Here is a 26,905-nt window from a genome sequence, read left to right as displayed (position 1 = left end):
GAGTATCGATACATAAGTCCCATTCAAATCCCCCGTGTTTACCCCCGTTCGCATTGCAGGAAGAGCGATTTGGTCAGCCAGCCGCTAGTGTCGCTGTAGAGCAGCCAACGTCAACTGGCGGCCCGCCGTCAAAGCTTTCAGTCTGGCCCCCAGAATAATCATGAATTCACAAAATGTAAAGAGGAAAAAATGTGTTCTGTTATTTATCATTTCAAGCATTTAGAGCAAAAACCCAGCCCCCTGTATTTACATCTCTATTCACATGCCGGGATTATGTAGCCTACAGCGATGCCCGAGCTCCACACACACGGCTGAGCCGAGATTTGTGTGCGTTAAAACACACACACAGCTGAGCCGAGATGTGTGTGTGTGTTAAAGGTTAAAACACGCAGCACCTGACTGGGAACGATACAGAGTTACCAACGGCCGCTGGAGCAGATGAACTCGCTGGTCTTTTTTCTGTAAATAGGCTCCAATTAAACCTTCGTGAGTAGAAAGTCAACACAAATCAATGCACTCACCTGTGTAGGCCGGCATAAACATGTAGAAAGCGATATTTCAATCTGCTCAGTCCACCGTGCTGTTTTACGCAAACACAGCTCTACTCTGCAAATAGCGATTTTTTACAAACAAGCTAAAACAAAAGCTGTCAGTTTGTAGTCTAACTGTTTATCTTAGGTTGCCGGGAATCTGGACATTTTGACAAATTCTTGTAAACCCCACAAATCAAACTCTCCGCTAGAGCGGACAATCTGGAGCTACTTAATATGCACGTGAATGACGTGATCGTTATGTTCGAGTGATGATGATGATTCTGGTTGTATTATTTTGCAACATCATCGTTTCATTGCAAAGGAGGCATACATGACGAGTGCATAGCCTGCTTATCAGTCCTTCATCATTAAAGCTGGGCTTTTGGCTTTTCCACGTCAACTTTTCCCTTCAGCGTCTTTGACAGTGACTTGTTTACCTGACAACAGCCTTTCTTTCTGCAAGGATTTTCCACCAATCAGGATGCTGCATACTACAATAATGTTTCCATAATCAGAACAGACTTTAACCATCACTCCTCAGTGAACTGCCTCCTAGTCTGAGATCTTTTTCTAGTTAAAGAGCCAGTTATCATTATGGAGTTTCCATCTTTTTTAGGAGTTTGCTCACACTAAATAATACATGTAAAAAAATAAAATTCATTTTATTTTCTTTATTTGAAAGTCCGGCCGCCAGAGTGCTTAGAAAAATTCAGAAAAAAATGTAGTTGATGATCCCTGCTGTAGACTCTCTGTCCAGTCAGAGACGTATATTGTGTAATTGATGTTTTCAGTTCAATTAATTAAATCCAAGTAAATGGAACACTCACAAGATGTCACCAAAATCACTCGGTCCCCTTTAAATCTTTCAGAAAATGATGTAAGTGTATCGAAATATATCGAATCGAATCGTATCGTGGGCTGCATATCGTAATATAAATCGTATCGTGAGCTGAATATCGTGTATCGTATCGTATCGTGAGATTAGTGTATCGCTACAGCCCTAGTCTGGAAACAAAAGTCCAACTTCCAGTCATGCTTCTAAAAGAAATGTTGGGAGATAAAAGTTGGTCATTATAGTGTGATCATCAGAAATCACTCAGTGTGGAGTTCCTCTGTTTCCCTGAGCGACATTAAAAACAGCACAACAACAGGGGTCAGATATGGTGCCGGTCAGTTCACCACAGCGCTGTGGGGTATGGTCTGGCTACACCACAGATGCGTTCTGGGATAGCAGAAGAAATAAACGCTGTGGGTTGTTTGGCATTTCTTTAAACCAATCACAATCGTCTTGGACGGCGCTGAGCTCCAGACGCAGCGACGGTGGCTCTGCTAAATAGAAGGAACTTGTTTTGGTGGAACATTTGAACCCTGCTGCGTTCCCCGGCCCCCGCGGGTGATCGCAGCCATTCGAGTCAGTGCTTTATATTCCACCGTTGCGTCTCAGAAGCGTGCGAAAAGCGTCTGTCCTCTCCGCTTAAGATACGCGCCAGCTCTATTTCACGGCATTCACACTTGAATCATCACGAGCACTGTACAACACAACTGAAGCTTCTGAAAAATGGACCTTTAGTACAGTTTCTAATATTGGGTAATTAAATGAACAGAACATTTGAGGCACATGATGCGAAAATAACAAAGAACAAATGGGAGTAGCCAACTTTTTTTCTGCAAAGAACTGACAGAAGTTGCTGAGCAATGGCACAAAACTCTAAACATTATGAAGGTTTCCTGTCATAACAAATCTGCAGCTTTGATTTTCCCAAATTCCCTTCAGGATCCTACAGAAACTCGCTGTTGAACCATGAAGAAAATAATAATAACAAACTATGAAAGTATAATTTTGTGCCTCTGGCTGCGGTCCAAACCCCAAATAAAAACAGGCAGCGTTTATCTTTCCCATATCTCCTCATAACTCTTTGAAGATACAGAGCTGCTTCATCGGATTCTTAATATCCGAGCAGAGCCACAGGGGTCGATGGTGTGTGTGTGTGTGTGTGTGTGTGTGTGTGTGTGTGTGTGTGTGTGTGTGTGTGTGTGTGTGTGTGTGTGTGTGTGTGTGTGTGTGTGTGTGTGTGTGTGTGTGTGTGTGTGTGATATCTTGGCTGCTGTGAAGCGTCTGCGAGTCAGAGTCCACTCGGTGGGCTCTTTTTAATGGATGCAGTTCAGGACCTGGTGGCACTAAAACAAAGTCTCTCCTCTGTCTTTGATCGTCAAACCAGAGACAGACAGTCCTCTCTGGTTCACTCTCGCGCCGTTTCACTGCCGAGATGCTCTCTCATGTCACACATCACACAGAAATCCATCTTTTTTTAAGGTTTTAAGTACTTTGTCTGTATCTGAACTACCAGTATTACTATTTCAAAAACCCGACAGCTCACAGAGGACCTTATAGAGGCACAGAAGATGCGTGTCTGCCAAATCAATTGGTCATCTTAAATCTATTCAATCAATCATTCCCTTGATGGGATATCTATAGACCAAGAAGAGGAGGAGGAGGAGGAAGAAGAAGAGGGACTTGCAGGAGAAATCTGTGGGGAAACCATTTTTAAACCGATGACAGATTCTCAACTCACACACAAAAGGTGAAAAGAGAAGGAAGTAGGATACATAACTGGTTGGTTTGCTTGGATGTGAATCTGATCTGCACACACACACACACACACACACACACACAACAAGGTCCAGATTGGTGTGTAATTACATTCTCGTGTCCTGCGCCTATCAGTTTAGTTATCACTCCACATTAAGTGTGTGTGTGTGTGTGTGTGTGTGTGTGTGTGTGTGTGTGTGTGTGTGTGTGTGTGTGTGTGTGCGTGTGTATGTAACTCTAACTTAGGCAGAGCTGTCTGTGATCCAGTCCATTGTTTATGAATTAGCAATCTGGCTTGCGAGCTGCATTTAGCCCATCGGGGTCAGCGGTGTCCCCGGGCTTCTCAGAAACCAGATCAGAGAGAGAGAGAGAGAGAGAGAGAGAGAGAGAGGGGGACAGCTGGTCTGGTAATATCATGACAACGTCCCTCGAGTCGCCGTGTCAGAGAGGACATTTCATGTTTGATCAACGACAAATACCCAAACCGGAAAAGAGAGAAGTAAAGAAGTAAATGTTTCTCTGTGTGAGACCTTCGTCACCTGTGTCTTTAGTTTCAGTCATTCAACAGGTGTGAGCTTCCCCTGCTGCCTGGGGACTCAGCTGAGTGCACGGTTTACAGGAAAGAATATTTAGTCCTGAAAAACCTGATAGTCCTGGATACAAATTATTTTAATAGAAACATGTAAGCTTTCGGAAACATTCGTTAAAAAGTTGGTTAAAGGTGAAAAGAGAGTCCTTTTTATTACAACATTAATAAAATTACATTTCTTTTCTTAAACTAAACTTAAAAAATGAAGGATTCATAACGTCATTTAAAAAACTTAAACGCTTGACTTTGTTTTGAATCAAATGTAATTAGAGTAGTTTTAAAGAGTTTTAAAAGAATGAAAAAGCCCTTAAAAGATTGACTTGTGGCCGGGTTAGCTCAGTTGGTAGAGCAGGCGCACACATGTAGGGGTTTACTCCACGACGCAGCGAGCCCGGGTTCAACTCTGACTCTCTCTCTCTCTCTCTCTCTCTCTCTCTCTCTCTCTCTCTCTCTCTCTCTCTCTCTCTCCCCTTTCATGTCTTCAGCTGTCCTGTGAAAATAAAGGCCTAAAAATGCCCCCAAATGTTTTTTTTTTATTTAATAATTTTTTTTTAAAAAGAAGTCCTTAAAGTAATGAAAATAAGTAATTTTTAAATGTTCTAGTCATTAAAACAGTCATTTGGAATAAACTATTTTAAAGTCACGAAAAGCAGTAGAACCAGACCTTCATTTAGTTTCTACCAAGCCGTGGAACTGTTCCAACAACCTCCCGTTTCTTTTATCTCCAGTTACCACTCCACCACTTTCTTTAGACACAATAGTAGGAATACTTCTCATTCTTTCCTCCTGTCTTCATAGTCCCTCCTCCCTCTGTCCCTCCCTCCCTCCCTCTGTCTCTCCGTCCCTCTGTTTCTTGTTCCCTCCTTCACTTTCTGCCTCCCTTCTTCCCTCCCTCCCTCCCTCCCTCCCTCCCCCTGTCTCACTGTCCCTCTCCCGGGCTGTTTGTTGAGGACTCTGTCAGTCCTGTTCTCTGGCAGCAGACAGGCTGAGCGCAGCGATCAGACAACCTGAGACTTCCAGGAACTGAGGCAGTTTAAGGCTCTCTGCTCCTGGGGACGTGGTGGATCGGTGGCAGGAGCTCAGGGTCCCGCTACCAGCAACTAGTCTGGACTTGAAGGATCGGTCTCCTCGTTGTTATCGGACACGATGGCGCTACGCAGAACTTAATGCTCTCTCTGACTTTCATGGATTTTTTTTCATACAAGAAGAGGAAGGAAGGCTGTTCATTTCACTTTGGATTATTCAGAGGAAGACGAAATGAGTAGCAGTGTGAGTTTGCTCATTGAGCTCAGATAAATGTGTGCGTGGTGTGCACGTAGTTCCACACACTGCGCTTTGTTTGTGTTTGTCTTTAAAGGCAGTTTGATAGTTTGGGACTCAGCAAGCCTGTGCTAGTGGAGGAACACTCTACCCCAGATAGCTCACATAACTGTGTGTCTCTGTGTGCCGATAAGAGCAGGTGCTGACGTAACACAAAAACATGCACAAACACACTCACAAACGCTCTGGCCATTCCTTTGTATATTTAAAATCAGTGGTTGGACTCGTGCAGGACTAACTGTTGGACAGTTTTCTGTGGAGCTGGCGTGGCAGATGGACAGAACAGTTTGTGTTTGACAGACAGATGAGCTGATCCAGTACGGAGGATTATTTAAGATTACAGATGAGCCTTTTGTCCCAGGACACAAGATGAAGAGGAGGAAGGAGAGAGCAGGTGCCCCACACCTCCACCTCCAGTAAGAGAGAGTGTGTGTGTGAATGCATATCAGGTTCATTGTCAAAGCAACCAGTTATGTTTCTTACTTCCTTCTGTTTTCACCTATTTCATTTGTCGCTACAGTATGTTTACATCCGAATATTCAAACTTTAGGGGAAAGAATCCAGAATATCTTTAAAAAAACACTATCTCCAGTCAAGCAGCTCTGTCAGGCTGTACTTGCTAACATCAGCACACAATAACAATGACTACATTAACATGCACAAAATATTCCGGTTTCTGCTCTTACTAGTTTTGCTTAAATCAACTGTGAGACGCCCACGGTGTGCTTGGCGTAAAGATGCCGGCGTTCAGTGTTTTCATGTTTTTGCCTCATTCTCAGAACATGGACAAACGCGGATTGAATTACATTTTTTCCTTCACTGATTTTTTGGAATTTTTTCTCAGAAATGGGGAAACATTTGGCTGTAAACATACCGTTGGTCATAAGATAAGATAGACTTTATTAATCCCACACTGGGGAATTTCCCTTGTTGCAGCAGCTCAACTTGTTTTTGCACACATCAGAATGAGACTTCCAGGTCATGTTTGTAAATGAGAAGTTGTTCTCAAACAGTTTACCTGGATAAATAAAGGTTTAAAATAAAACAGACTAATATACAATTAAATAGACATAGGAAAAATATACAAAAAAATATTATAAGAAATAGAAAAAACAATGAAAGTAATAACAATAATAATAATACTATGTGTACTATAAACACATTTTATTATACAGACAGGTATAACACATACTATATATATAAATAGATAAATAAATAAATAAATAAATGTGTATTTTGCAGAATATTGTCTGCATACTCTTCTGTCAGGATGGATGTTCTGTTATTAGCTGTGAAATTAAATGTACTGTCTGCAAACTATAATACCTGCTGAATATCTCCAAAACCTGCTACAAAAGTAGACTTGACAGATTTGCGGGGAAAGAGAGGGAGAAAGGAGGGAGCCACCACCAAAAATAAGTGCCTGACAGGCCTATATTGTTTCTGTAGTTGTGCATGTCACTCCCTGCTAGTTTTATGGGTGCGAACAGTTCGGCTTACGTTCATTATACAGTACATGCATACTGTACATACGTACTGAGCCGGTGGAATAAAAACCCATGAGGGGACAGAAACATGAGACGGTATGAGAGAGAGAGAGAGAGAGAGAGAGAGAGAGAGAGAGAGAGAGAGACCAGCAGGGTGTCCTTCATCAGATAAACAGTTGCCAGGCTCTCCCTTCATACACCTGTCATTATAATTCCAACATTTAATTCATCATACTCAAACACGTTAAAAAAATACTCCAATAAAAGTAGATTAATTTCCAGTTTGTGTTGTCCTTGAGTCAAATTTGACCCCTTTTCAAAGTTTTCATATCAGAAACATGGGTTTCTTTGAACCAAAATGCCCAAAAATAACATGGATGCATGGATGATCTTTGCACGTAAAATTAATGATTACTTTTATTCAATTTTGGGTATTTTATTCAATTTTATAAACATGTTTAAATGGTTTTGAAATGGAATCGTGACTAAACTTTGACATAAACCAGTCTGTGATTCGCTCAACATCCTTTGATCTTAACTATTAAAAATAAAAACATAATAAAATATAAAAATAATTTAATAATTAAAAATAATTCATAATTTCAGCTTTTTTAACTCAAATCTCATTGACCATGAATTAAAAAATATGTGACAAAAACATTTTAAAAAGTGACGACAAGTTCACGGTCGACGGGAGGACAACACAAGGGTTAAATGAACTAATAATCTACAGAAGGTGCATTGCAAAAGATGTTCAGTCATTTTAGTTCCCTTCTAAGTATATGTACATGTATGTGTATGTCATTTTTCAACCCTTGTGTTAATTCTCAGCCCAAAAGAACTCTTCACTTGGTCCATTAATAATGAACGTACCGGCCAAACGTAAACATATCTTAAAGTTGGTATCTGAGTATTGACACGTTGCTGTCCCAGAGCTCAGTCTGCTCTCCACACTTTCTCTGAACGGAGTAGCAAACATAAGGGTTTTGGTAACAACCTATAAAGCTGGGGTTCTCCAAACTTTTTCAATTTTACTGATCACTAAAACCAGCACAAATTAGACTGGACCCTCGTGTGACAGGATGTTCTGCTTTTAGATGTTTTATTATAGAAAGTGTATGCAACCCATGACCCAAAATAGTACGACATTGTGTTACTTCTGGATGGGGTTACGGTTAAAACAAATTATTCTCTTTTTCCTGGGGACCTCCTGGCACCCCTGGGGGTCCTGGACAGCACTTTGAAAACCACTGACCTAAAGAATTGATTAAATGTAAAAGAAAACAAATAATAATATTACACAAAATAGAAAGCATAGATATACACGAATAACAAACACTTGATCTTATTATTCTTTTGGGTTAGGTTAACCCTGCTGTTGTCCTCGTGTCAAATTTGACCCGTTTACAAAAACTTTCTACATAAGACCCATCAAAAACCAAAGCCAAAAGTGACCAAAACTTGTTTAAAAAAGTGACAAAAAACATTGGAAAAAGCGACCAAAAATAATTTATAAAACACCAAAAAAGTGACAAATAATTTGGAAACAAAGTGACATAAAAATTGGAATAAAATCAGCAAAAAACGCCAAGAAAAGTGTAGAAAAAGAACAACAAAATTGTTGAAATTTCGACCCAGAAAAACACAAAGTTGCATGGTCAACACAAGGGTTAAGTATACACTTACTTAATCCCACCCCTTCGCCATAAGTCATTGTAAGTTAGTTAACAAGCTTCCTAAGAATAAGAACCAACACAGGCACAACAATAATCTCTCTGCACAGTCTCTCTGGCTCTCTCTGATCTCGTTGTTTCAAATTAATCCTGTTCAAACGGTCTCAATATGACCTCATCTCTTCCCAAACTCGCCCTTTTATCTCGGTCAAACTGCTCGCCACCGATGTCTGTGACAGCAGCGCTGTTTGTCCACTCGTGTGCCAGATGGCTGGGCTTATTATTGCAGCGAGCATTTCATCACGAAATTGGGTTTAATTTTGTTCCTGCCATGGCCGTGCTGAAACTGCAGCGGTGCACCACAGATGGCCCTACATCACATTATGTAGGGGGGTGGGGGGGACTCTGCATATACTGAAATATGTGTCTAGCCCTTGACTTCCCAGCAGGTGGTCTCACCCATTCTGCCCCCCCCAGCGGGAGGAAGGGGACAGAGAGACCACCACCATACGGTCCTCACGCCTTGCAGATCTGTGCCAACTGCCATCTGAACTCTGCAGCCAGGGGAAGATGTTTTCAGAACGTTGTTTGGTCTCTAAAATGTCAGAAAATGGTGAAAAATGTGCATCAGTATTTCCCAAAAGCCCAAGATGACGTCCTCAAAATGTCTTGTTTTGTCCACAACTCAAAGATATTCAGTTTACTGTCCCAGAGGAGAGAAAACACTAGAACAATATTTACTTTAAAGAAGCTGGAATCAGAGAATCTCTGTTTGAAAGACTTTTGACTTTCTGACTCTGCACTCATACGACTGTAGTCTGTGACGTTTGGTCCGGAACTTTCTGTGCAGCCGTTTCCAACTGTGATAAGTCAGTGTGGTGTGCGAGGCTCCCTGCCCGCTGTGAGGGGACATCTGCAGGCGGACACGGTACGGATCAGTGCGTAGAGCCTGGCTCTGCTGCGGCCTCCCACTCTGAGCTCTGGGGCAACAGCATGAACTCAATGCTGTCAGTCGCTGTGAAGTAAAGCTTCTAAATCATGTTTTTTTTGAATGACCAACATATCTTTGAAACTAGGGCTTGGCAATAACCAAATATCACGATATTTTTGACCAAATACAGTGGGGGAAATAAGTATTTGACCCCTTGCTGATTTTGCAGGTTTGCCCACTTACAAAGAATGCAAAAATCTACAATTGTAATCATATGTACATTCTAACAGTGAAAGACAGAATCCCAAAGAAAATTCCAGAAAATCACATCATATGAATTTATTAAAATTGATAACCATCTGATGAGGAAAAACAAGTATTTGACCCCCTGGACAAACAGCAAGTATTCTGGCTCCTACAAGCCAGTTAGTCTTTCTTCAAGACACAGCCCCAATCCGAACCAATTATCTACATCAAATACACCTGCCTCACCTCGTTACCTGTATAAAAGACACCTGTCAACACCCAAACAACCAGCATCCAACATCACCACCATGGGCAAGACCAAAGAGCTTTCTCACGGACATCAGGGACAAGATTGTTGATCTGCACAAGGCTGGGATGGGCTACAAGAGAATCGGAAAGCAACTTGGAGAAAAAGATCAACTGTCGGTGCAGTTATCAGGAAATGGAAGAAGCACCACACCACCGCCAACCTCCCTCGGTCTGGGCCTCCACACAAGATCTTGCCTCGTGGGGTGTCCCTGATCATGCGAACGGTGAGGAACCATCCCAAAACCACAAGGGGGAACTGATGAATCAACTGAAGGCAGCTGGGACCACAGTTACAAAAGAAAGTTGGTAACACACTACGCCGTCATGGATTGAAATCCTGCAGCGCGCAAAGGTCCCCCTGCTCAAGAAGAAACATGTACAGGCCCGCATGAAGTTCGCCATTCACCACCTGGACGACTCAGAAGAGGCCTGGAAGAAGGTGATGTGGTCAGATGAGACCAAAATAGAACTTTTGGCCTCAACTCAACTCGTCGTGTTTGGAGGGCAAAGAACACCGAGTACAACCCAAAGAACACCATCCCCACCGTCAAGCATGGTGGTGGCAACATCATGCTTTGGGGGTGCTTTTCAGCCAAGGGGACGGGACAACTCCATCGTATTGAGGGGAGGATGGACGGGGCCATGTATCGTGGAATTCTGGACCGACATCTCCTTCCCTCAGTGAGAGAGCTGAAGATGGGTCGAGGATGGGTGTTTCAGCACGACAACGACCCTAAGCACACCGCCAAAGCAACAAAAGAGTGGCTGAAGAAGAAGCACATCAAGGTTCTGGAGTGGCCTAGCCAGTCTCCAGACCTGAATCCGATTGAAAATCATTGGAGGGAGCTTAAAATTCGAGTTGCCAGGCGACAACCTCGGAACCTGAATGATTTGGAGGCTGTCTGCAGGGAGGAGTGGGCCAACATCCCTGCCGAAATGTGCACAAACCTTGTCACCAACTATAAAAACCGTTTGACATCTGTGCTGGCTTTTCTACAAAATATTAACATGCTGTTTGTCCAGGGGGTCAAATACTTGTTTTTCCTCATCAGATGGTTATCAATTTTAATAAATTCATATGATGTGATTTTCTGGAATTTTCTTTGGGATTCTGTCTTTCACTGTTAGAATGTACATATGATTAAAATTGTAGATTTTTGCATTCTTTGTAAGTGGGCAAACCTGCAAAATCAGCAAGGGGTCAAATACTTATTTCCCCCACTGTACCTCTATCGATATTGTGGCAATATTCTAGGGTTGACAATTGGTGCTTTCACAAAAAGATTTTAGATAAATAATCATCAGTATTGTGGACATAATGTCTAAATGGGGAAAAGGCAAGTAATAGAACATCTAGAACAGTCTGGTAAGTTCGGAAAAGTACATCACTTTAAACACTAAAACCAGGAAAAGACACCACTTATGTCATAACACGGTATTACGATATCCAAAATCTAAGACGATATCTAGTCACATATCATGACATGTAGTCCTAAAAATTGTCCAAAAAATGGCACACTACGTTACATGTTAAGATGCAGCTGGACAGATTCAGGCGAAAAGTTAAACAACAGATACAACTTTACTATCAGTTAAGACCGAGGGCCCTGTTTTGACCCGGTATCTTTTTGCGTTCCCGAGCAACTCCCCTCAAGAAAAAGAGAAAAGAAAGTACACACAAAGTTAGACAAAAGTTAAAACATGATGATTAAAAGACATCCACGGCCATAACAAAAAACGTGTTTCACGATATCCTCGGATGTTAAAGAACGGATGAAAGAGTTCTAGACGGCTTTTTAAATACAGTCGAGCATTGATGTCTCGTCTCGTCACACACACACACACACACACACACACACACACACACACACACACACACACACACACGTCCCTCTGTCCTTACCCCCGCTCTCTTCCTCCCCCCTTCTTCATCCTCTCTTTCTTCTACTCCTCCCCTCCCTCCTCTGTTGGCAGAATCTGGTCGCCGGCTCAGCTGCGTTGCCACGGCAACAGCAGCCTCCTCCAGCACCTGCTGTCCCCCACTTCCTTTCATCCCTCGGTCGCTCAGCCCCCCGTCGCCCCCCCTCTCCCCCCTGTCCTCCTCCTCCTCCCCCTCCCTCTGCTCCTCCGACGGCCCTCTGTCGGCCCCCGTTCACCAGCGAGGAAACCCCTTCCTCTGGAGGTAAGAGACCAGCTGCTGTGTCACCCCAAAACACACCTGTCTGCTTTCTTTAGTGTGTGGGTGTGGGTGTGTGTGTGTGTGTGTGTGTGTGTGTGTGTGTGTGTGTGTGGGTGGGAGACTGTTTTCTGCTGTTTGCACACATTAGCAGACTTTTCCTGACCAACGTGGCATCGTGACTTTGCGTGAACATACACGCCACTTTCCTGAAGCCAAGTGGCGTGTTATCTGTACGCATTTTGAGCTTTCCACGTGTCTGTCTATGCTATATACAGCGGATGTTAGCATACACACCACGTGACGTTGTGCGTGTTATCGCGAGAACGTGACGTACTATCGCAAGAACAAAGTCACACTGTACTTTGTGTACTTACAAAGTAACAGCAAGCTTTAGTAACACAAAAAAAAAAAAAAACCGACAAAAACACGGAAAGAAATGACAAAAACACGCTTAGGAAAACAATAAACTGTTGGGTTTAGGAAAGAAACATTGGGGAAGGCTTGAAAAAAAAAAAAAGAAATACGCCTGAAAAACACCACAGGCGGGACGCGATCGCGGCTCTTTATACTGCTCGCTAGGGCGAAAATTCACACGTAATGTAGGTCAGTGGCGGCCAAAATGCGTTAAATAAACACGCTAAAAAGCGATCGTGCGTCTAGATAACCCGCCAAAACAGCATACGAATTGGCGTGTCATACATACAACACTTTATGAGATCAGCTGTGGAAATTACGTTTTCGAAAGATATAGTTACTCTGGATGGTATTACCCTGGCCTCCAGCACTGCTGTCAGAAATCTAGCAGTTATTTTTGATCAGGATATATCCTTCAACGCCCACTTAAAACAAACCTCAAGAATAGCCTTTTTCCATCTTCGTAACATTGCCAAAATTAGGAATATCCTGTCTCAAAACGATGCTGAAAAACTAGTCCATGCATTCGTTACTTCTAGACTAGATTACTGCAATTCCTTATTATCAGGTTGCCCAAATAAGTCCATTAAGACTCTCCAACTGATCCAGAATGCTGCAGCACGTGTTCTGACGAGAACTAAGAGAAGAGATCATATTTCTCCTGTATTAGCTTCTCTGCATTGGCTTCCAGTTAAATATAGGATCGAATTTAAAATCCTCCTCCTGACTTACAAAGCTCTAAATGGTCAAGCACCATCATACTTAGAAGAGCTCATAGTACCTTATTGTCCCACTAGAGCACTGCGCTCCCAGAATGCGGGGCTACTTATGGTTCCTAGAGTCTCTGGAAGTAGACTGGGGGCCAGGGCCTTCAGCTATCAGGCTCCAGTATTATGGAACCAGCTCCCAGTCGGGGTTCGAGAGGCAGACACCGTTACCACATTTAAGAGTAAACTGAAAACCCTCCTCTTTGATAAAGCTTATAGTTAGGGACGAGGAGTTGAAGCGTCCACCTAACCCGGCCCACTGCTTCTCCTCGTAGTCATCAGTTTTTCTATACTGTATAATTAATAATCGGCGAGAGTAGAGGGAGGCAGGCCAGTACAGCCCGATCCGGTTGGGGGAGTTCTAGCCCGACCAGGCACCTCTCTTTAACCTGCCTCTCTTAAGTTATGCTATTACAATTCTAGACTGCCGGGAGGCTGTTCCTCCCTAAGACACACTGAGCTGCTCTCTCATCTCTACTTGTTACTTTTGTATGCATCCTGTCCCAGAAATGCTTGTTACTAATCTAGCTCTGGGGGAGTTTCCCCGGAGTCCTTATATTTCTTCTTCGCAGAGCTATGCTCTGCGATTCTCTCATTCCGGCCGCATCCTGCTGCGTCCTGCTGCATCCGCAGCCTCCACCCGTGCTCTGCAGCGCCCCGTTACATCCCGCAACGCCCTGCTGTGATGTTCATACGCACAGAGTAGTCAGGATCGGTATAGGAGACTGCACTACTCAGTATGACACGATGTGCCCTGCTATGACATGAACTTCCACGATAACCTTCAAGTCACTGTGACTTCTAATGTGACTGTTATCACCACTGTTCATCACGCCCCCAACCGGCCCGTCAGACACCGCCTACCAAGAGTCTGGGTCTGCCGAGGTTTCTTCCTAAAAGGGAGTTTTTTCTTGCCACTGTCGCAATAGCCACTGCTAATGCTTGCTCTTGAGGGAATTACTGTAATTGTTGGGGTTTTGGAATTTATAGAGTGTGGTCTAGACCTACTCTATCTGTAAAGTGTCTCAAGATAACTTTTGTTATGATTTGATACTATAAATAAAATTGAATTGAAATTGAATTGAAATGAAAATGGCATTTACTTAAAGATAAGGAAACACCAGCCAGCTGTGTTCACAGTCGGGTTATCGGCAGGTAGATATCACCGATGCGAGCGATTGGTGGAATCAGACATCTGGCCCATAAACATCTGTAAACAGTGTGTCCACACTCCCGCTGTATATTGAGGTCAATAAGAGCTGCATGCAGGAAACGGGGGTGAGAGAAGGAGAAGAGCGTCAGAGAGGGAGGGAGGGAGGGCGCTCTGCTGAGCAGAGAGAGAGACAGAGAGAGAGAGAGGATCAGAGGAGCGAGAGGGAGAGAGGGAGAAAGAGAGGGTAGACACACCAGCAGCTCGCACGCACTCACTCCCGCCGGTGTGACAGGTGGAAGCCAGTGACGAGTGTCGGAGAGCGATGGTCGCCCGTCTGCGTTAGCATGTCTGACGCCTTCTGGACCGTGCTCTCCAATTTCTCGCTGCCCGAGAGAAGCATGCTGCGGCGCTCCAAGAGGTACGCGCTGGTTTCCACTCCATCCTTTCCTATTAGTTCGGACGTTTTTTTTTCATATCTGGTAGCCTGCTTATTTCTCTCCTCGTCGTTGCATTTTTTTGCGTCTCGGTTAGTTTCTCTCTCTCTCTCTCCCTCTCTCTCTCGCTCTCTGTTTTTCATTTTCTTGCTGCTCCATCTTCGGCATCCTCTCTAGTCCTCCTCTCGGCAGGTCTTAGATGCTCAGCAGGAGTTGCTGGATTTGTCTTTTGATGGATGGACTGTCTGACCGTGTGTGTGTGTGTGTGTGTGTGTGTGTGTGTGTGTGTGTGTGTGTGTGTGAGTGATGCAAGTCCAGGTTGCGAGAGATGATTTGACATTTGTGCATGCGATCATGTGACGTCATTTCTTCCTCATTTGTCACTTAGTAACAGAAGAGAAGCAGAGACAGAGCTGTACTTTTCACTTTGAAGCGGCAATTTACTCACCCCCCCCCCCCTCCTGCCTGCCTTTCGCGTCTGACGCGGACAGATTCTTTCTCCTCGCCTCCTGTTGTCCTCGCCGGTGGTTTTAAAGGGGACAGCGGTTGCGAAGCGACTCCTGCATAGCAACAGTTTTTGGTTTGGAGTGGATGGAGCTTAGAGCTCGTGTTGGGCTGTGATCAGGACAACATTGATTCATTGCTCGCACGGAAAAAGAGTGACCTGAAGGGTTGGGAGAGAGAGAGAGAGAGAGAGAGACCCTCGTTTTAACACCAGTTATCACATTCAGATGTGAAGTCTAGTCATTCTTCATCTACCCATCACTTCTCTTGCTGTTTCCTGACCTTGCCTTTAAGATATCTCAAACATACGAAGTCTTTCCACAGACATGGTTTTGGCTTCTCCACCCATCAGGCTCATTTTCTACTGCAAGAAGTTTCCATATATTTTTCTGTATGCCATCATGAGAATACAGATATGGAATATGCAATGTCCGGTTTGATTTTTAGATTACATTCGGTTGAAGACGAGGACATTGTGTCTGCACCGCAAACAGTTAGGAGCGTGCGTCCCGACATAGCTTGTCCTATATTTTTTTTGTCGCTGACCAGATGCCCACAAGTGTCAAAATCATCGCAGGTCGCTGCAAGAAATAAACATCTGCAAAGATTTGCACATAAACGACATCAGCACAGAGAAGGGTGTTGATGCATGGTGGTAGGCCGATGCAAGCGGCTCCCAAAATCTCAACAAGCTTAACCCTCCTGTTGTCCTCCGGTCAAATTTAACCCATTTCCCCAAAAAAAAAATTTAAAAAACCTCATTGTCACAGAAAATAACGTGGATGCTTCTGTTCTTCACAAGTAAAATAAATCCGTTTTGGTAAAAGAAAAATGACAAAAGAACGTTGAAAAAAGTGACAAAAATGTCAGAAAAAGCTTTAAAAATGCAGGAAGAAAAAGAATCGGCGAAATCATTTTAAAAAATTGTCGAAAAAAGTGACATATTGTAGGCTTTGTGTGTCGGAGTTTCCCCCGTGAGCAAACATGACCTCCTGAAGAACACGACAAACAGCAGGCTGTAAGGATCATTTAGATTTTATAGTTCAGCTAGACTGTAGTGTTTTTAGGGGAGAGTGTCTTCTTACCATGATCCTCACGTTCTTTCTTTCACATATCAAAAAAATGACACATGGACTAAATAGGAACTAGGGATTCTCATTCAATAAAAGAAGCCATCATTCGTAATTGTTAAATTTAACCTAAGCACAGGCAGCTGCAAAAGAACTGATCAGAATTAAAATCAGTCTAAAATAGTCAAAACTTTGATTTAAATCGGAAAGATTAAGATGGTAAATCCAAACAGATGATTGATGACAGCTATCAGTACTTGATGTTTCTGATACACATTTCTGTTCATCCCCCAAAAAAGCATTGAGGTTCAAAGTCTACAGTAGTCCTATTAGCATTAGCATGTTGTCATCGTCCCATTTAGAACGACAGTGTTGATTTGCAAAAAGGAAAAAGACCCACGCGTGCCTCTCTCTTATTGTTTGTGATGTGTTTTTCCTTAACCCACGGAGCTGCTGACACTAACTCACAGCGGAGACACCAGTGAATATAACGAAGAAACACACACACACACACACACACACACACTCTGTCACATACTCTGGTGTGGGCTGTCACATTGATTTCCTGTGGTGGCTGTAACCCTCAGACTGACATTATTGACTGGACTGTGGGAAATGAGTTTAGCTTTAGATGTTATCCACATACACTCGCCTGCTGTCTGGTGTGTGTGTGTGTGTGTGTGTGTGTGTGTGTGTGTGTGTGTGTGTGTGTGTGTGTGTGTGTGTGTGTGTGTGTGTGTGTGTGTGTGTGTGTGTGTGTGTGTGTGTGTGTGTGTGTGTGTGTGTGTGTGTGTGTGTGTGTGTGTGTGCGTGTGTGAGTCAGTGTCAGGTAGTTTAGTTTAACGCCCGCTCAGCTGTTTGCTCATCGCTAGTTTTCCAGCATCTCTCGTGTCGGCTCTGTCGACATCACATCCCTGTATGTCTGCTTGTGTGTGTGTGTGTGTGTGTGTGTGTGTGTGTGTGTGTGTGTGTGTGTGTGTGTGTGTGTGTGTTATGAGTTTTACAGTTCCACAGTTATTACATTCGGAGGTTATATGCCGTTGCTCACATCGAAGGTAAAACACGAGTAAACACACATGTGAAAACACTGCAACATACCTGCCAGCTCTATGTTTTTACTCTGGTTTCTGCCGTTTACTGAAGTGCGTAAATCCCACAAACCTCAAATTGTAGAATATCATATGCAATTCCACAAAACCTTACTACCTTGTTTTGTAAGTTTTTAATGACAATTTACGTGGAGTTATTAATTTGGACAACGATATACGATCATATCATCGCAAATCTTCAGTGATATCTTATATATACAGTATGTTAAGAAGATCAATATCAATCTCACGTCTGTGTGTTAAGTACGAAGCTACAGTCAGAATGTGGTTGAATTAGCTTAGCATGGAGACTTGTTGTAGCTTGTTTGTATACGGACTAAGGCTGGTTATCGCCAATGATTTCCTGAATCGATTCTATACCGTTTCACGAGCTTCCGATTCAATTACATTCGGTGATTTCCGTGATATGCGATTAGAAGAATCAAACAAATTTTTAAAGATTATTTTTTTTACCTTTTTATAAGAACAGCTGAAGAGAGACATTAAAAGCGAGGTTGAAAATCAACACTTTTTTCACGTTTTCGATACATTTTTTTATGGTTTTTTTTGTTTTTGTCGTTTTTTAAAACATTGTTAGTGCCTTGTTTGATGCTTTTTTCAAAGCTTTATTCTGCTGTTTTCTAGGCTTTCAATGCCTTTAGTCATTTTTTTTCAATGTTTTTGCTGCTTTTGTCACTTTTATGTCATTTTAGTCAACATTCTTTGACTTTTTTTTAAGCATATCAATTGCGAAGAGCGCTGCGTTGAACCATCCTTGGTTTTTTGGGGCAATTTAGTTGAAAGAAACCCACTTTTCTGATATAGAAAAATTTGAAAAGGGGTCAGACTTGATCCAAGGGCAACAGGAGCGTTAACCCAGCCCTATTACTGACTGGTCGAAGCTACGTCTTAATAAACAACAGTGTAACCTGTCTGTATCGCTGTATCGCAGCTCAGCAGGTACGGTCGGTCTGTGAGCATCCGTACGGACACGATGGCATCAAACCTGGCAACCTGACTGTGACGACAAGCCGCACGAGAAATAGTAGAAATAGTTCAGCACGCAACTCCATCCCTCAGCCTCAATGTCAAACATACAAGTCCCCCCAGCCTCAATTGACGTTTTACAAATTTTACAAAAACGTTGCAATTCTGTTCACGCACAGATTGAAGAAGTGATATGCAGCGTGTTAAACAGCGAGCTTTAGAGGTGTTAGGAGGTGTATTTCAAACTTTGCACTGAGCCAGGCTGCTACATGAGTTTGATATCGATCGTCTAATCTCATCTCTGAGAGAAAACAAATAAGCATATTTCCCATGATGTTGAACTATGGCGGACCGCTCAGAGGGAGTGCTTTGTTCCAGTAAGGGGGAAACGTAAGGACTCATTAGATTCACATCCTCGCTCGGATAAAAAGAGTGACCTATTTCAACCGACGTCTTGGTCATAAAAGCTGCTTCAGCTAGAGAAGGAAATGAAACTGGGCAGCAGTACTCCGTACCTGTGCTGCTACCTGACAGGCTGCTGCTTTGATTGCTACGAGCGGCACTCAAAAGCCCACTTCTCACGCACACACAAACACACACTCGCACAGAAATGGTATCTTAAAGCAGTTCTGTATAATGGAAACATGTTTCCCAGCAGGGATCCAAAATGCCTGCAGGGGAATAAAGGATTTTTTAGAGAGTGAAACTGCTGCAGCAGATACAGTACATTTGTCTATGAAAGTCAGAAGCAAGTATACAGTGAGGTAATGTTTAGTCTATATCCACGACGTTTCACTTCCGAGATTGCTCCGTTGCCGCCGGATATTCTGCCGGATGTCCCTCAATTCGGCCGGATGTCCGTTGCCTTCCTCTTTCTTTGTGTTGGCGTTCTAACCTCCGGTGGATTTCTGAGGACTATGGTTAACTGCTCCTCAGATCTCTGTATCTTTTGATTTATCAACCATAATGTCTAAACCATCCCAGGTAGACTGACCCCGAGCTGTGAGGTTGTGAAACAAAGTTTTCTGCTCCTGTAGAAGTTAAAGTTATTACCCTAACTTTGGAGCGTCATTTAGCACCCTTCCCAAAAAGCTACCATGACATTGTTGGAACCAAATGGAAGATTGTCTAATTTCATATGATACCAATATCTTCTTTATCTTCTTCCTAGCATTAAAACGGAGTCCACACCCAAGAAGCCAGCCAAATTGCACAAGCATAATGCAAACGCTCAAATATTTATTTCAATGCAATTTAATGCAGAATTGACCCCCAAAACGTTTGTTGTAGGTTATACATCCACGGTGAAAACACTACATGAAAAGATTGATTCGAGATTGTATGACTAGAATAGGTTATTTTAACCCAGCCCTACCAATAACTTCATGAAAAGGAACTGATATGTAATTGTTAAGTTATAGAGGCTTATTTCATATTCTTTCTTTCTCGCTTCCTATTTGGTAGCTACAGTATTATAGGGGAAAGGGGCTGAGTTTAATTAGTACACTCCCAGTAATTCCAATTCATGAGTAGTGTAAGCTAGAGAGTCTTTTAGTCATCACACAGCAGGTCAGATGCTGATATGCAAAAATTTTAGATGTGTCTGCAGGGGAGCATGAAGGGTTTAAATGGATCTCTGTCAGTCTTTTCAGATTTTAGCAGTTTCTTTTCGAGGAAATGTCTTTAAAAAAAAAAGTGTAAACACAAGTACCAAAGCTTTATAAGTTCAGGCAAAGTTCAGAATGCTATCACACTTCTCGGAAAATTCAGAAGAGGTAAATACAATTAGAGGTGTGTGCGTGTGTAAGATGAAGAAATTCCCTGAACACACATCACTGGATATCCAACGTGGCAGCTCATCCCTCATACGTACAGGTATGTGTGTGTAGACTACATGCTACGCTCAAAACTGCTGATGCTGCACATCTCAACAGATGGCAGGACACACACACACACACACACACACACACACACACACACACAGAGAGAGAGACACAGCATGACACATCTACATGACATATGAATTAGACACACACCCAGATCAAACACCTAATGTTCCCCACATGCACACATGTACTTGTCCACAAACATGCTAACCCTTACCTTTCCAAACCTTATTCTGATGCCAAACATTACTTAATCGTTAAGTCAGAATGGTTCACACAAATATAGGAATATAAGTGCACACAAACGGCAAAGATGAAGAGCTCCAAAAACAGAGACGTCCCGCTGATCATTTGACTGTAGCAAATATTTCAGCCCTAATCGCTTCTCGTGTCTTGTGATCATCCAGGCGGGATCGGCCTGTCAGAAACACTAACACTACACAGCTACATAATTACAGCCAGCGGGTGTGATGGGCCAATTAACACCACACACACACACACACATGCTGTAAGTGCGCAGACACCTGCCGGCACTGCAAGAGCTTGTCAGAAGTGTGCGTGCCCATTTCTTCACAAAATACAGTCCTAAAGGGAACCCATTTCCTTCATAATTTGAACATGGTTTAAGTTATTTTAGGTTAACAAATAGACAAAGACAGAAACTAAACCAAAATACGGGGGATGAGATTTTCCAAATAGTTGTGCTATCCACAGCACGCCACTCTCCGCTCTTCTTGCTTTACCCTTATTTATCTATTAATTAAGAATTAGCTCAAAAGCTAAATTCTGTCTTTTGTTTGTTTTTAAAATTAGACTACCACGCCCACCCCCAACTCACCTGTCACAAATTATACCCATTTCTGGTCACCTAAATCTGAATGCTCACATGCATCAGTGTTTCCTCTAATGTTGATTTGAACGTGGCGGCCCCCCACGGCAACAATTCTGCCCCTACGGCAACAGAAACAGGGCTGCATTGTTAGAGTGCGTGTCGGAGAATAGCGCGGACACACGAGGATAACTAGCCAGTTGAGATGGTGTGTGTACATCCTTGAGAACTGCAAGTCGTATAACTTCTGTTTTCAGTTCATTTAAGCCTGGTCTAGCAAATTTAAATTAACTGGTGATTTTTCGTTGTTTGTATTCTTCACCTGCGAGCTAAATTACACGTGGCTGTTGATTCGTTAGCGATTGCTGAACGCCCTCGCCCACGTTTGTATTTGAGGCGCATTATTTCCATGCTGAAGTAGTGACACTGCAATAAGATAATGTAATTAATAGTGGGTTTATTGTTATTTGCTACAGAATGCTTACCCTATATGTCAAGATCGACGTTGGCCTATATAGTAACTCAAAAAATAGAGTTCAATCACAACTGAAAATATGCCTCATTGTGTGTGTGAATAAATAAATTAGTTTTTGTTGCAGCAAAGTGTCAGGACCGTTTCATGGGGGTGCGGACCTGTCCCCACTGCTAAAAAAATCCTAAAGGAAACACTATGCATATTTATATTCATAGACATTATCAATAAGTGCAATTCACATTGACAGTTTGGAAATTGTCATATTTATATGTTCTTTCAATACAAATCATTTTGTCCGCTTGTAAAGTCAGTTTCAGATTTAAAAGGTGTTCTTTGGAGACTGTTAAAGTGAAGAAGCCATGCTGATAGATGTTACAATATAAGACTGTGCAGTCAGCAGTGTAGAGCCTTTCATTGGTGTGGTACAATGTCCTCATTATATGTGATGAAAAGAACAGGACCCAGAGTAGATCCCTGGGGAACACCTTCTAGATACAGTGATTACAGTGGACACTGAAGGTGTGATGGTTTACACTTAATCATACTCTGCCAGTGTGTTTTGGGACTGTAGAATTGTGTGTCTTTTAAAAGACTTCTCAGTGAACCTTGAGGCCTCATCACAGCCTCCTCTTCCATCTGTCATCTCCTCCGAGTGTAACGAGCCTCGCCTCCAGTCATTACGGACACGCTTCAGAGAAAGCAACAAATTGGGAAAATCCTGTGAGCCCGACCTGTGCTTGTGTTGGAGCTGTTAGGTGTGAAGACTGTCGCTTCATTTCCTCCTCTTCCCTTCTCCCTGGGAACACATGTCACAGCTTTAAAGCAGTTTGCTCTTTTGTCTTCAAGCATCATTCCTACAGCAGTGCGCGCGCACACACACGCACACATACATGTTCACACAACAAACGCACAGTCATCTCAGCCCAGAGGGGAGCTGAGCCTTTTCACTGCAGGATCCAGCTCATAATGACTGTTTAGCCATCAGCGATGGAGCCTGGGTTGATGTTTTCTAATAAACTACTCCAAAAGAACTGAAGCACACAAAGCTCATATCACTGAAAAGAAAAAAGCAAGTTAGTTGTCACGGCATAACCACAACTCTGGGAAGACTCGATATTATCGTCACATGTCTAGGAGCTCCAAAGCTTTGTTAACTATGTTTTAATCTACAGTACTACATAAATACTCGGTTGGCCAGCCTGAAAGGAAGTTTGAAGTGGCTTACCTTTGTCCTCAGCTTCGGGGCGCCATTCACACGGTGCAACAACAATCAGCGTTGACACTCCATTGATAGTTCCTTTGATAACATTAACACAACTTGATGGGGGGGGGAAAGAGGAAAAGCTTGACTCTCAGCAACACATGTCCCTTCTCCCGCGACTGTCTGTCTGATTCACTTCCGCTTTGTAAGCTCTATGACACGGATAAGCCACACCTACCTCAGCCTGGCGACCAACAGGAAAACGAGTGTGCTGTAACATAGTCTGAACATAATGCCTGACATTATTTCAGCTCTAATAAACCTTAGTTTTCCCATGACCAAGCTTTAAGTTTACGGGTGCAATAATTTGCCTGAATGAAACAACATACAACAGATAAAAATGATGATTAAATACTTAGGCACGCATATTTTAAAGTATAAAAGGATGTTGTTGCCATGGAATCGTCTATAAACGTTTGTGCTGCAGTAGAGAGCTGCCAGCATCTTCTATGAATATTGTGTTATTAAAATGTCAGTGTTTAAAGGGACTTTGGAATCGCTGCTGTTGTCTCCAACAGAAGCTCTGTGACAAATTACGGTAATTGTCCATTCAGGGCTTCTGTATCCGGTTGTTTGGATCCTTCTATTAGGAACTGATGGAGTGCCTCATCTCCTCTGTATCATTATTATTCCTCTGACTCTGTATCTACATGTAAATGTAGACAAAACTAAAGTCTTGGTCAAGGTGAACTGAATACGTAGTCGTGACTGTGTGTTTGTGACTGTCCTCTGTTGTGAAGGACAAGACCGTGTGTGAAGCAACTCTTGCCTTAGTGAAAACGTAACATCTGTGATTTCAGCTGGAGTGCATGTCTGAAAGACACACACACACACGCGCGCGCGCACACACACACGTACACTGTCTGGTGTGTGTGATCAGGTGTGTGTCTTGACGGCCAGAGTAGACACCTCCTATCCCTGAGGGGTGGGTGTTTGGTAATATTTGGAAACGGTACTAATGACTTCAGAGTTTTACATTCAGGAGAGTGAGTGAGGTGAAAGTGTGTTTTCCTAATGTGTGTCTGACAAATAGAGCTGCAATGATTAATCAATTAGTTGTCAACCAATAAATGAATCCCCAACCAAATTGGTTTGAGTCTGATTTCAGCTTCTTAAATGTGAATGTTGTTGTAGTCTCTTCTCTCCTCTGTGACAGTAAACTGAATATCTTTGATTTGGGGACAAAACAAGACATTTGATGACGTCATCTTGGGCTTTTGGGAAACACTGATCCACATTTTTTCACCATTTTCTGAAATTTTATAGACCAAACAACTAATCGATTAATCGAGAAAATAATCGATGGATTAATCGACGAATGGTCGGTTCCATTCAGAGAAGCCAGCTGCCCAAAATCTGTGTGGTTCATTGCAAAGCTCCTTGAAATGCTAGCTGTGACAGATTTATGCAGATGATACCGTTGTTTAACGATTTAAAATCTTCACTTGGATGAATTCATTGAACTGCGTTTGGTTTTTGTCCTCAGCTGTCGGACGAGCAACAGGAAGAGCCTTATTGTGACATCCAGCACCTCCCCCACCCTGCCACGACCACACTCACCTCTGCATGGACACACAGGTAACACACACACACACACACACACCCACACACACACAGTTGCGCAGTATCCTTTTCAGCAGTTTAAAAAGTAATGATATGTGACAGTTTTTCAGCAACCGGGTGTGTGATTTTAAAATAACAGTTTAGCCAACTGATTCATCTAACAAAGATGTAGCCTCACAACATTAACTGTATTAATGCCCTCGGGACAACAAATATCCACAATGTTTTAAAGCAATCTGCCCAGCAATTGTCAGGATTAGGACTGGGTTTTAAAAGAAATCTTTCCGATTTTAAATAGATTTTCACTTTCAAAAGTACATGAAAGTAATTGCTTTGGGGTCAGTTCTTAAAGGTGCTATAGGTAGGATTGTGAAGATCCAGGACTTAGCTAAAAAATTTGAACATCAACAACTTCTCAGTGCCTCCCCCCCTTTCCGCTAAAGCCCAAAACTGCCTCCTGAGCCCCTCCCCCCACAAGGGAGTATGAATGCGTGTCCATGAGCAGTGATGACACGCAGTTAGACACCCCCCCTGGCCCTGATTGGTGCATCTGAACAGGGAGCGGTGGATTTTTGCAAATCACACTACAGGCTGTAGGTGGTGCCAGAGGAGCCAGATTTTATTTTTCAATGACCTGCTTCATGTAGTTCTAATAGACTATAGGCAAATATGACAGAAAGTTAGTTTTATAAGTCTTACCTACTGCACCTTTAATGTAATCATTAATACTTTTAACAATGCACCAGGTTAGAGCGAACCTTTCATATCCAAGCTAAATTGGTTTTGTAACTGAAATATCTCTAATCGGATTTATATTGAAACAAATCGAATCGGGACCTTGTGAATCCAAATCAAATTCAATCAGCAAATCAGTGGCGATTCCCAGCCCTAGTCTGGATGGCTCGCTCTGGACCAAAGTGTTGGACACACAGACATCACCCTCTTTACGCACCATCGATAAATACCTGACAATATATTTAAGAATCATTATTAATTGAAGGTGTTGTTGTGTCACCGGTCTCTGCTGCAATGTTCTTTTGTTCCCTTATCTGCTGAAAGGCGTGTGAAGTAACAGCAGGAGAGCTGTGTTACATGAAGTCGTCTTGTTTACCATCACACATCGGCAAAGCTCAATTATCAGTTCTGACTGCACACTGAAGGCAGCACAGCGAGATATTTGATTGCATGGATTAATGCGCAGGCCAACATACTGAAGGCTGCGGTCCCCAGATTGTCCAGATTTTTGAAGAGACTTGAATTGGTTGATATATTTTCATGGAGTCTGTTTGAGTGACAACGGCCTCCAGCTCTGCCCTTCTCCATTCAGCTGTTGACTTCAATGTCTCCCTGTAAATTTAGAACCTCATAAAACTATAAACATGTGCTCATCTTGCATTGATTGATTGGGCCATGCGGGTATAAACAGATCACATAAACTCAGCTCGGGACAAATTGATACTTACAGGGCTGTTGGAGCAAGTGACATTTTAATTGGAATTGTTTACAGTGTTTTTACATTTTAAAGATTATTAATGAAAAGAAAATCAACAGATTGATTGAAGAAACTATTGACTTCGGACTCTCGAAACCCCCTAAGACACACACACACACACACACACACACACACACACACACACACACACACACACACACACACACAGATGACAGATGAAATGTGCGCTGACAGGATTTTTGTCGAATACGCTTGACAATGCGTGTAAGACGAGCACACAAAACCAAATCCACCACCACCCACACCCTTCAAATGTAAAGCGGGAAAGATGGAATAGAGACGAGCAACAGTGATATTGATTGATGGTGACTGAAGGGGAGCGAGCAACAGAGTAGAAATATGGATTGGAGGGACAGAGTGAAATGGATTGGTGACAGGGACTGAATTGGAGGAGAGAAAGACTGCAGGATGGATATGAAAGATGGAAAAATATTGACAATCGTATCTGTCTCAGAGAGAGAGAGAGAGAGAGAGAGCGCTTCTCGTTAACTGTGTGTGTGTGTGTGTGTGTGTGTATGTGTGTGTGTTTTGCTCATCTGACAGACAGTCGCACACTTCTCATTTCCTGCTCAGGAAATATTGGAACTTACCAACCTGTCAGATACACGCACACACACACACACACACACACACACACACACACACACACACACACACACACACACACACACTTTGTTGGACTAAGTGGTTTTGTTGATACTTGATTTTTCTCCAGAAAGTTCTTCTGAGCTCTTAAAAATGAAATACATGTACAAACCTACTTAACGTGAAAGAAGCCTTTCAGTCCCACTAAAACAACTCTTAAAAAAAATGTATAGGGGTTTAGGCTTTCATGTGAACCGGTAGGTGTATCTCACTGTCAATCAAACCATCAAACGGTCCTCTTCTTTACAAGCATGAGTTAAGCAAAAGGCACATTTATGATGAGTAATGGCTTTAAAGTGCTTACACACCAACCAGACGACCGACCCTCGGCAGAAAAGGTAGTCGGACTGATCAGTCTCCCCGAGTTGAGCTTACGAGTTGCACTTGAATGCACCATTAAGTCCCATTTGGTGTTGCTTTTCCAATAACTCTGACACCGGCAGGGTCCATGGTGTCTTG

The 26,905-nt window shown here is 42.8% G+C and overlaps 1 protein-coding gene across 2 annotated transcripts in view; it reads left to right on the top strand.

Annotated features, from left to right (window-relative positions):
• Positions 1 to 26,905, top strand: part of mast2 (microtubule associated serine/threonine kinase 2) — a 252,925-nt gene that overhangs the window by 142,957 nt on the left and 83,063 nt on the right. For both annotated transcript variants that reach the window (XM_028588485.1, XM_028588484.1), the window contains exon 5: positions 24,212 to 24,303. In XM_028588485.1, the coding sequence (XP_028444286.1) occupies positions 24,212 to 24,303 (92 nt within the window). The remainder of the gene's footprint in view (positions 1 to 24,211; positions 24,304 to 26,905) is intronic.

The sequence above is a fragment of the Perca flavescens genome, chromosome 9 (genome assembly GCF_004354835.1).
Source record: "Perca flavescens isolate YP-PL-M2 chromosome 9, PFLA_1.0, whole genome shotgun sequence".
Classification (NCBI taxonomy): Eukaryota; Metazoa; Chordata; class Actinopteri; order Perciformes; family Percidae; genus Perca; species Perca flavescens.
This window is presented reverse-complemented; position numbering and strand designations above follow the sequence as displayed.